The 12,530-nt window shown below is 44.2% G+C and overlaps 1 protein-coding gene across 1 annotated transcript in view; it reads right to left on the reverse strand.

Annotated features, from left to right (window-relative positions):
• The window catches only part of AXDND1 (axonemal dynein light chain domain containing 1), a 570,869-nt gene that overhangs the window by 258,163 nt on the left and 300,176 nt on the right, over window positions 1-12,530 (reverse strand). The window contains exon 15 of the mRNA XM_086955354.1: window positions 4,270-4,345. Within this exon, the coding sequence (XP_086811480.1) occupies window positions 4,270-4,345 (76 nt within the window). The remainder of the gene's footprint in view (window positions 1-4,269; window positions 4,346-12,530) is intronic.

The raw sequence follows: 12,530 nt of genomic DNA on the forward strand, positions 1-12,530 counted from the left end.
ACTTATTTTCATTTGTCTCTCCTTTGAGACGAAAGCTTTGCATTTGTGAGTGTCCAACATTGCTCCTAAGAATGCTATTCTTTGAGACGATTGCATCTGGGATTTGGAGAAATTTATTGTCAGGCCTAGAGACTGAAACAGGTGGAGACACTGGTGAAGGTGATGTTGAACGGTGCCATGAGAATTGGCCTTTATAAGGCAATCGTCCAGATATGGGAAAATTTGTATTCCCCCCAGCCGGAGGTGCGCAGCTACTGGAGCTAAAACCTTCGTAAAAACTCTTGGAGCTGACCGTAGTCCAAAAGGAAGGACCTTGAATTGGTAGTCCCTGCCAGCCACCCTGAAGCGAAGGAATTTCCTGTGGCGAGGTAGGATGGGGATGTGGAAATATGCATCCTGGAGGTCTAGGGTGACCATGCAATCTCCCGGTGATAAAAGATGCAAAATTTCTTGAAGAGAGAGCATCCGGAATGTTAATTTCCTTAGGTATTTGTTTAATGCTCGAAGATCGAGGATCGGGCGCCACTCCCCGTTCTTCTTTCTGATCAGGAAGAACCTGGAGTAAAATCCTAGTCCTCTCATCCTCTGAGGAACGCTCTCGATAGCTCCTTTTTGTATCATCATCTTGATTTGGGTAAGCAGCTCCTTCAGGTGAGCTGGAGGCGGGCCCTTTGGCGGTACATTTGGGGGAAATTTTTCGAATTCTAGGGCATGGCCCCTGGCGACAATATCCAGGACCCATTTGTCCGTTGTTATCGACTGCCAATTGGAGTAAAATTTGGAGATTCTTCCGCCAAGTCTTTTGAGAGGGTGAAAAGACGGTGGTGGCAGGTGAAAAATATCATTGTCGCTTGTCCTTGCCTCGGTATGTAGCCCTACCCCTGTTTGGGGTGTATTGAGATTTTTTCTGCCCATAAGACTGGTAGCGCTGATTTTGGTAGCGCTGATTACTCTGACAGTATGAGGATTGTTGATGTTGTTGCTGGTATCCACCTCTATTAAAGGACGTTCCTCGTCCTCTCGCTCCTCGAAAGGGCGGCTTGTGAAATTGTAGAGTGCCTAAGGATTTGGCCGTTTCGGTATCCTTCTTGATAGTCTGTAAGGCCTCCTCTACCTCGGGGCCGAATAAATATTCGCCATCAAATGGCATGTCTAGAACTCGGTTTTGCACTTCCTGTCTAAAGGCAGTGGAACGTAACCACCCCTGTCTACGGAGAACCGCAGCCCCTGCTAATTGGCGAAAACCTGTAGATGCCACATCAACAGCTGAATCAATTATCTCTTCAGAGGTCCTTTGACCTTCATGGAGAATCTGGAGTGCTTCCGCCTTGGATGGCTCAGGGAGTAGATCGATAAATGGTGAGATGTCAGACCACATCTGACGGTCGTAACGACCTAAGATGGCTAATGCGTTGGCAGCACGGACAGTTGTTGCAGCCATGGTGGAAACTCGTTTTCCTATTGAGTCTAGGCGTCTGCCATCTCTATCCGGCGGTGCCGTAACTGCAGAGGACGGATTTCTGGCCCTTTTCTGAGCCGCCTGGACAATTACCGAGTCAAGTTTTGCTTGTCCAATGAGACAGGCAGGCGTCTTGTCTGGAGCTTTATATTTCTTATCAATTCTTGGCAAGACTGGAGGAATGGAAGCCGGCGTTGACATCACCTTAACACCTTCCTTCCAGATGAATTCCACAATGGGTATTGTCTTGATTTGTCGTCTGGGCTGATCTTTAAAATCGTAAAGGAAACATTCTTGTTGAGTATGCTCCATCTTCATATGAAAACGTGCGGTTGCACGCTCCATCAGCAAGTGAAAATTTGCTACATCAACAAGAGGGGAGGCCGACGCAGTCTGAGGAGATGTAGAAGGAGATTGGACCTGATAGTCCTCCCACTCCGATAAATCATCCACTTCTCCTTCCTCCCGTTGGTCGTCATCTTCCGAGGATTGCGGGTCCTCTTCGTGAGCAGGTTGTGGGTGTGATGGTGGGCACACCGATGGGAGCACGGGTGGAGGCGTTTCCGAAATTGGAGTTGCTCGTCCAGAACCTGCCGATTCCGAAGGTGGAAACCTCCGATAGTAATCGTCCAGCATAAATTGTAAGTTGGATATTAAATCCAAAGGCACTTGACCAACAGGGGTAGTGACAGGCATCGATACCTCAGCAGGAGTGTGAGGATCCTCATATTCATCATCTTGAAGTTTAATATGTAACTCCGATGGACTAGTGGCTTGTCCAAAAGTATTCTGGACCATCTCATTGTCACTGTCAGAATCCAGTAGTTGGTCTGGGACTTCAGAGGACACCTTGTGAGGTGAAACACGCAGGGGTGAAAGCCTCATTACAGTGTTGCGCAGCTGTTCTGCTGCTTGGCGTGGTGTTAAAAACACCGTCGACGGAGACCACACCTGTAGTGCCGTGCATGAGGATAACTGCGGCGTCGTCGGAGGGTTAACTTCCGATGGATTTGTCGTCGACGGATCACCTCTCGTCGACGGGACACTTTTCGGCAACGAAATAGTCGTCGTCGACGGGACACTCGTCGTCGACGGAAGACCTGTCGTCGTCGACGGGACACTCTTCGTCGACGGGACACTCTTCGTCGACGGGACACTCTTCGTCGACGGGACACTCATCGTCGACGGGACACTCTTCGTCGACGGGACACTCTTCGTCGACGGGACACTCTTCGTCGACGGGGCACTCTTCGTCGACGGGACACCCTTCGTCGACGGGACACCCTTCGTCGACGGGACACCCTTCGTCGACGGGACCGTCTTCGTGGACGAGTCACTCCTCGTCGACGGTGGTATTTTCGTCGACGGCGTAGAGCCTGACGACGAGCTCGTCGACGGAGTCTTTTTCGTCGGCGGTAAAGCCTGTAAAGACGTCGACGACGAGGCGTCGACGACGGACGTCGACGAAATAGGCCTCACAGAAACAAAAACCATCGCTGGAGATGCCATGGACGAGGACATAACCATACTAGGTTTAGGAGATGAAAATGTTACCGTAGATGTCACTGAAGTCGTCGTTCTCGTCGACGAGGAAGCTGAAGAAGACTTAACAGGAGGCGGAGATGAATTCTGTGGTAAAATCCTGTCAGAAGATAGGGGAAGCTTGAGTTTTTTCACCTTTGAGGAAGCAGAAGCGCCTTCCATGCCCCTGGAGGTGGGGACAGCCTGAGAAGTGGAAGGCTGATCCAGACCTTTAGCAGGTGGTTGTTTTTTAGGCAGTTTAGCCTTGGGAGATGACATTCCCTCAGGCGCAGATCTCTTCCTGGAGGCTGAAGTGGAAGCAGATGTGACACTGTCTACTTCTGAAACAGTATTAGAAGAATCCTTTAGCCTCTTCAACCACAGCAGTAAACGACCCTCTCTATCTCTGAGAGTCTTCTGAGGCATGGTTCTGCAGATTTTACAATCAGAGGCCTGGTGGTCTGGATAGAGACAATAAATACACTTTTTGTGTGGATCCTTCTCAAAAAGCAGAGGCTTACCACAGCAGTCACAGGCTCTGAAGAGAGATTTCTTTGAAGACATCCTGAAGAGAAGACACAGATGAAGTAAAAGTTAGAAAAACTGAGCAGAGCTCAGGGAGACTCCCTTCACACGACGTGCGGTAGAAAATCTGAAAGCCTGAGCCTCTGGGGAGAACATTCTGGTGGGTGCTGGCGCCTGATTGGCTGTAGTTTGGACTATACAAAATGACTATGATAGTCATAGATGGGAAGTTTTTGCCTACTGTACCATTGGCTGTTTTACTTCCTGGTTCATTTCTATTGGTATTACTATATATTTATAGCATTTTATTGCTTTTTTATGTACCGTGGGACTCCCAATCCGACGACGGGGAATGATTCAGGCATGTGAATCTATGAAAGACACCCCTAATACTGGAGAATCGGTGTATCCACCTCTGTTCCTTCAGGAAAAGATTGTGCTTGGATTTGTCTTGGGGAGGTTTCAAGAACTAACCAGGACAATGAGTCAGCCGTGTGGTTCTGTTCTAAGTAGTGCCTGCACATCTTAGTGTTTGTTTTCTTGCAACGGAAGTTGCTTCTATGTTCAGAGATACGGATTTTCACAGGACTCAACTGGTGTCCTGGATATGCAATTGCTAGCGGAGTGTGCTGCTGGGTTAATGGAGATACAACTGGGAAGCATCTCCAACGTTGCACAATGTATTTTTCAGCTGTTAATGTGTCCAGCAAGAAGTGTGCCCAGCAGTCAGTGAGTTTGGCAGGCAATAAACCTGCTGTTCTTACCTTCTCCCAGTTCTTGAGGTCTTGAATAATATTGTCCATAACTGAGGAAGGGACCCCTTGGAATCCTTCATCACCGCTGGTACAGAAACAGAGAGGGAAAACATTTAGAAGATCATGGTGTCCAGAGAGGGCAAAAAAAGAAGATAGGAGGTTTGGAAGGGACGGGAGGGCTGAGTAAGTGACATGAAAGGTGCATAGAAAGATAAGAGAATAGGAAGGGAAGGGAGTGGTATTCTAAATAGAAAAGAGTCACATCTCAACTATAATATGCTGAACCAGGCTTTTTCTGCAGCATACATAATGTAACCATTTAATGTTTGTATAACTCATATATAACAAAGCTTCCTTAAATATTTGCCACCCTATCATTGTTTTTTCTGTGGTGAATCATATGTACAATTACAGAATGAAAATAAATGTATTTGGTCATTACATGTACACAGTCATGCAGCTGGGTACCTACAAAGGCAGGTTACTATTGGTAGCAATTGGCTGTGTTTGGGGCAATTAGATGTCGAAAATTCCATACAATGAGGAAACAAAAACACTGACCATTTAAAACAATATCTAGAACTCTCCATCCTATCAAGTCATGCCACGGCCAGAATACCATACGATACTAAATGTCACACGACCCATCACCATGTCACAGCCCCATTATCAATTTGATATAAAGAGATCAAGGTTTTACTAAGCATTGATACATGCACTGGACCTTTAGTAAGGTTTCTGAAATAATTCTACCAAGCAGTAAAGTAGATGTCTAGCACACTAATTTACCAAACTTGTTCTGGCCCAGAACTAGCGCTTCTAGAGTAATGTGCAAATCAGTTTTGTTATGATGCACATGGTGCACCTGAGCATGCACCACCCCACTAAAGTGATCAGATATTTAAATATATATTTAGAGAGAGAGAAAGCGAGTGCATGTGTTTGTGAGTGTGTGTGTGCTTCTGTGTGTGTGGCGGGGGACGGGGGCTTGGGGCGTTCTCCGTTTTTCAGCGATACCCTCTGCTGTCCTGCAAAGAGCTAGGCAATGGTTGTGGGGTGGAAGGAGGTCAAGCTTTTTAATTTTAGGCCCATAGTTGTAGAATTCTCTACCCCCACCGACATGAGGGCTTAACTCCCACTTTCAGTCATCTGCAAGAAGTGCAGCGTTGTGATTGGTAAGCACCCACGCTCCCCTGTCAAATCACAACGCTGCAGTGCAGCGTTGTGATTGGTCTGAGCACCATGGTTTGACAATTAGCCAGGGATTGGGGGCCTGGGTATGTACTCCATGTAGGCTGTAATATAGCCTGCAATGAGACAGGGAAAGTGTGCATGACTGTTTGGCCGGCGCAAGAGGGCTGGTCGAACAGTCACTGCGCACTTAGGAGGGTGCTACCACTCCTCCCCTGCTCTGTAGCCCTGCCCATCACACAAAGCTGCTGCAGCAGGACAAGATAAAATGATAATAAAATTGTTATCATCATTGAATTTTTGTCTTTCTTTTACTGCTTCAAGGCAGTGGGCGACACTGCTCCGCCTTAGCGGAAGAGCTGCCACTGCTGTAGAGTAGCCCAAGAAAATCCTTTGTTGGGTGGCCATGCGCTGTACAAATCTACATAATAATGATAATGCAATTACTGGTGCTTCCACTAGACATCAGGGGTGACCTAGAGGATCAAGTGGTAGGGGGCAATCAAAATAGGCATGACCATGCCCCCACCAAAATATATGACAGCATTACTGGCCACGTCCTTTTACCAGGAAAACAAAAATGTATTGAATTCAGATCGATGCATTCTTCGCATTTCTGAAGAAAGTTTAGCTATGCTTTTTCTCCTGCTTTGTGCCCAAAATTGGGAAGGGAACTAAAAAAGGTCCATTTGAGGGAGAAAAGGTGGCCACTTTATCAAAACATGGAAGTTTGGAACTTCTAAAGGCGTGCTATATCATTTAAAAAAAATGTATCTGACCATGTGTAATGTTCCCTGATGCTCATGTATATGTTCCCAATACCCTGGAGCCATGTTTGAGCTATAAAAAAGCTGCAATATGTCCCTCCTCAGTGCATGTTGTTTAAGGATTCAAGCCTTTTCTTTGGGAGTACAATTTTAACTTTTTTACTCTTTTTATTGTAATGAGTCAACATAACACTGTGATGACAGCCTATCACATTGTTCATGATAGTGAGACACATTATAACAGTGGGTAAGCTCCTTATATTTCTTGTACATTTCAAGTATCAAGACCTCCCCAACATTGCAACAGTTTTAAATCCCTGTGAGATGTATTTTTTAAGAAATAAATGCCAGTTCATTTGTATGTTGGTCATCGTAGTACCAGAATTGAGAATAATGGCTCGGTTTTAAATAATTACTGTTCCCATTGCTTATAGGTCGCATTTCTGCCCACTTTTATTCTCATGTCTAAGTGGCCTCAGCAGAATGTTTTTCGGATTTTCTTCACCTGCGTATGGCATGTTTTGACTTTACAAAGCTGCATTTGATATACAAGACTTTGTGTCTTGAACTTGTTTTATAAGGTGATTTTAACACATGCTGATATCATTTAATATTTTTTTTGATGAATTATTTTATTATTTTGAAAGTCAGATCTGTGCTTGATTCTACTGACATTGTTTTTTGCAGTTCTTCATCCTTTATTTCAACACGTGTTATGGGACTTCACAACCCTCTGGTGGGTGGTTCTTGCGGTGGATAGTCAGGTTTTATGTTACTTAGTCCCTTGGGTACATAATCATCATCCTTTAAATTTTGAATTTGTTTACTGTGTTACAACCTTTGCTCCAACCCTTTTATTTCTTTGTTTATGGTATCTCCTTTTGGAGGATGCCTACTGCTTCTCCTGGTGGATTTTGTCTTATTCCTATCGATGGACACATAGCTCCTCATCTTGATTTAGCCCATTTGAGATTAGTGTACGCAACAACATGATGTAGCATGCCTCTTTCTGTCTCAGAATACGTTTTCTGTCCCCCTCTCGATCAGATTTTTCTATTTCATCAATCGCATATAATTTCAATTGAGACCAGTCACTTTGTTGATACTGTTCCATGTATTTTGCCCCTGCATTGCATCTATCTTTATTAGTTGTGGCTTTCACATTCCCCAGGATTGGCTTTATTTTGCAAATTGTAATGCAGATAGTTTAGCCCACAAACACACTGTATTATGTAGATGCCATATTTACTTTTACAGGTGATATTTTGCTTAATCTTCCACTTTTGTTTGTTTACCATGGAGAAGACTTGTGTGTTAATTGCGATTCGACTAGCTTTGAATTGTTTACATTTCCAGAATCTTGGAGTGTCATCCAATTTGCTTTCGTCAATTTAAAGTGACTGTGCATGAGTTTGTCCCTTAAATTCCGTGCCCTTCTGAAGGTGATGTTCGGGTGATAGCCAAAAATGTCGGAGACCGTTGGGTCTAGTTTGAATGTTTTCTCACAACTTGAAGTAAGTGATTTGCCTCTGCAGAGAATCTGGTGATTAATCTTATAGTTCCCTGTGCCGGTTACCTTGTTTCTGTCTCTAAGAATGTGGGATCTGTTGATTGTTTTTGCCTTGACAAGGCCTGCATTGATCACACGCTTCAAGTATTTTCTTGTATAAAACCACTTTTTAGTCTCCAGGCTACGTCTTTCCAGTTCTTTTTCCTGAGAACAGTTTCATTTTATTCTCAGGAATTCCCAGTAAATAAATACTAGTATTTGTAAAGCGCAAACGATTACCTGAGGGAATCAAGGTGCTGGGGGCCGTCAGGAAGATTAAGTGAGCTATTGGCCAAGTCACATGGTGCTGGGCTAACCTGCCGCCGGCACCAGGGATCAAACCCTGAGCTATTCGTGTTCCAGAGTCAGACGCCCTGGCCGCTGTGCTACACCTCTTCCTAGAGGATTCTCCATTTCAGACTAAGTTGATGGAAGCTCTGGGCATGCAAGACTGCATTTGTAGCAGTTATTTTTCTATGTAGAGTAGTGCGAATCATATTATCATTAATATGGATCCTTGTGTCTAGTAGTGTAACTCTAGAGTCACTTATTTCATAAGTGAATTTTAGATTTGCCGTGCTGTTGTTGAGGACAGTGAGATATTTGTCGAATTCCTCTGTGCTGCCATCCCAAATTATAAACAGATCATCTAAAAAAGCAGCCACATAACTGTTTTGTTCACATATTCGTCATTTTCTGGTGCCCATGCTGTGTGTTGTTCCCATGTGCCCATTGTTCAGTTAGCATAGGTTGGAGAAAAATAAAATCTGATTGCAGTCTCTATTGTTTCTATGTAAACGTCTGTATTGAACAGAAAGATGTTGTTAGACACACTCTAATTATTTCCAGTAGCATTTGGCTGTGGTTATAGAAATGCCTATTTCTCTTTTTTAGGAAATAATCACAGACAGCGATTCCTATTTCATTATCTATGCTTATACAGAGTAATGTTACGTCCAGAGTGATGAGTTTGTACGTTGGCTGCCATGGTCTTTCTTTTCAATGCTGCAGGAGATAACCCGTGTCTTTAAGGTGTGAACAGAGATCTCCGACGAAAGGCGCATGGAAGAAATCAACATAATTTGACACTGGTTCCAATAGTGATCCCTTTGCAGATATTATTGGTCTGCCTGGAGGGTTTTTCTGTTTTTTATTAATCTTACGCCAGAAGTAAATTGTTGGTGTGACCGGACTGTCTATTGTCAAATATTTTTGTTCATCAAGATCGATAAAATGTGATTCCATCCATAGCATTAATTTGTCTTGCAGCTCATTAAGTCAAGCATCAGCGCGCAAGTGCTGTCTTCAAGACCTGTGGTAGTCAGTATACAGTCTGTAATCCCGCCTGCTGCTTATACTAGGCTGATTACAGCGCCACTCTTCTTTGCAGCCTCCGCATTGGTTCCCAACCCGATGCATCACTTCCGTTTTTTGGTACAGGAGCACCGCTCAACTACGGATTGAGTTTCAATTATCTGTTGCGTCCGCTTTTATTTTGGTACACTTTCTTCTAACCCCTCCCACTCCCCCTGCCCGCCATTTTTTTCCTTTATTTTCATTTGTCGCAAGACACTTCCAGTGTGGCACACTGTGCTGTCAAGGCTCTTCCGGCGCACGTTTTCACAAGGGTGCAGTTTCTTTTTCTTTTCAGTGCGAGGCGGTTCCAAAAACCACCTTGCCTTCCGTTACAGCTGAGGGCTTGTTTTCATTCTTGCCTTTGGGTCGGATTTCTCTAACAAATTCACCAAATGTTTACACCTTGCCTCTGCTGTGGAATTGGTGTACGTATAAAAATAGCAGCTACTGTATAGTGTGCCTACTATGGCGCTAACGCCGTCAATATAACTGGGCTCATATCTGTTTCCATCAAATCAGTCTCATGCGGAAAAGGCCGCCTCTGGCATTTGAGCCAAGAGCAAGCCCACTCAAATGTAATAAACCGAGGCTCCCAGGTAGTTATTTGTGTAGTGTTTCAGGGGCAGATTTGGTAACGTAAACCCTCCTAAATCTGATGTCAAAATTAAATTACAGTCTGTAATGCAAATCTCACAAGAAGTCAGGCCAAGGTGAGGCCTGAGAGAGAACTGGAAGCAGCAGAGTTTTCTGTGCCTCGCACATCAACTGCCGCTTTGCATCCTTGTCACAGGCCATGCCACTGTCCCGTTCAGTCTGGGGCAGCGGCTATTTCTACAAAGACCCCGGTGAAATACACCTTTTCTAGGAAATATTCTGCCTTTGCCCGCTCCGCTCTTTCGTTTTTATGTAACCTCACTCTGCTTACAGCTCCCTCGGGACATACAAATATAATCGTTTTGACAATATCATATTCCAGGCCTGTGGTCTGATTCATTCTGTGCAGAGATTTAAGCTCTCCAAATCTTCAGCTCAGCTCTACCTTTTAATCGAGAGATAGCATCTTTTTACGAGCTTTGCGATCTGAGCCTAAATTATATTTCCTCTTCTAACCATTTTCTGCGATATTTTCAAAGTCAAAATTCACAAAAGTAGAGTTGAAATAGAATGAATTGTCTTACAGGCATACATAAAGACTGAGTGGCAGAGGCTAGCGGTCATAACGGCGGGACATGAGCCCACACAGCTGTCCTTTAAAACAGGTCCCTGTTTCAACAGTGGAGCGCACACCGCATAGCCTCCACCAGAAAAACAACTAAATGTTGCTGCTGCTGCTTGTGATCTGTAACACACCAGTTTGAGTTCTGTCTGGGATTCACAGTAGGTCTTGGATATTTGATATTGATCATGTGCCCTAACAAAAGTTAAAAACCAAAAAATCCATCCACTCTGCATGAGTCAGGGAATGCTTACATGAACAAAAATATACTAAAACTAGCAATCTTCCAAGGCACATAAAGTCAGTTCTAGCAGCGCAGCTCTTCCTGCTCTTTCTAACATGTGAGCTCCAAATGGCCTCTGAGTATCTGACAATACACTGAGTTCATTTTCCAGCCATATGCAGTGGGTATTCACTCCATGATGATATAGCATGTATTGTGCCTGTGACTTTGTTTCATTAGACCTGTGATGGTAAATTGGGCCCTGCATGTGTATAATTTTATTGTTTTGGAATGTATTTGGCATTGGGGTGCTTACTGGATGTGTAAAGATTGTCTACTGTCCAGTGACAATGCAGTACTCACAGGGTATGTGATACTGCCGCATGTGTTAGGTGCGTTACACTGTCAGGACTCTCAAATTATGTTTGCTACTATCTTCGTAATTTTCTAATATGCATTGAGTCTGTGATTTTCTAGTGTGCTTATCGTCTGTGGTTTTATATTTGATGGTGGCTTCGTCATGTTGTACTGGTGTTTGCATAGGCCATATTATAATGGGTGCTGGAGTGTAGTCTTTTAATGGGAGTTTAACTGGCACATTGGATGTCTCATGAGGTCCTTTCCTGTAATCGGTTGTACTTGTATTAATGTGTGGATATAACCAATCAAATTGAATTTTTGACGAATGTTCGTATTGTGCTTTGAACGTTGCAGTTGTTTTTGTATAGCCTAATGTTGAAGAATTAAAAGTGCTCCGGTGCTTTTAAATACATATACATATATAACTACATCCCACTATAGGTGTCTCGTGCACTGACATTTTCCATGGTCGCTGTTTTTTTGTTTTCAAAGAGCACGCCATCTCATAAAGTAGATGCTAGATTTCCATGGACTAGCCGCCATGCAATGACTGAAGGTTGAAAGGCCTCGGAACGTGCGGGTGCATAAGGCGGGTAACCGTTGTGCATGTTCAGCATGTCATCTGTCCCTCAAACACATGTGACCGGGTGCGCTGTCTGTGAGGAACATTCTTCCACTGTTACCAAATTCCAATTGTGTAGCTCATTTTCCGGTTTGCAATGTTTAATCCCCATTTCAATTAATTGGCTTATTTTCTGTGTTTTGCTGTGGACTGATGTCATTGCAGCGATGCATGCTGGCAAAGTCATCACTGTCTTTTGATTGGCTGACGCGGCTATGCAGTAGCCAAGCCAAAGTACAGTAAGAATGGAAGGTCAAGTCCCCTAAGGAAAGGACTGCATCAGAAGTTAATGACACAGACAGAAATATGCCCCGTCTTCGCCAGGCCTGTGAGATCTGGATCAGGTCTCATGTTCATACCTGTAGTGGGTGAAGGAAACAAACTTCTTCTCCTGTCCCATGGTCTGTTGTCACATGTGCAACTGCCTGTTCAACATGTCTTCGCAAGCGAAGTAAGCACTCTTAAACCCCCTTGTTCCCATTCACCTTTATTTTCCACAAAGTGGCTCGTGAAATGAGTTTAAGGGAGCTGCCACTCCTGTCAACCAGGAAACCCGTTAAAATTAAGACTGGCAGAAAATACTTTTCAGATCTTAAAACAGACTACAGAGTCATATGCCATATTACACCCACATTCCCATAGTAGAAGCTTCCAAAAGGGCTTTTCTTACGAGTTCTTTTCCTTGGTTTGGTGTTTTCTCAGTGTTTGGCTAACAGCAACATAGGTACAGCTGAAAACCCTACAGCAGTTGACATTATACATGCATGTGGATACTGCAATTCAGTAATTATTGAATGTGCAGTAGACTTTTCTTTTTTAATTTGTCACTTTGTTAGCCATTATCCAATCTCATAGCTCCATCTGGAAAAGGTGTGGCGCAGCGGCCAGGGTGCCTTACTCCAGGGTTCACGGTTCGATCCCTGGCGCCGGCGGCAGGTTAGACCAGCACCATGTGAATCTGGGCAATAGCTCGCTTACTCTTCCTA

The sequence above is a fragment of the Lissotriton vulgaris genome, chromosome 1_1 (assembly GCF_964263255.1).
Source record: "Lissotriton vulgaris chromosome 1_1, aLisVul1.2, whole genome shotgun sequence".
NCBI lineage: Eukaryota > Metazoa > Chordata > Amphibia > Caudata > Salamandridae > Lissotriton > Lissotriton vulgaris.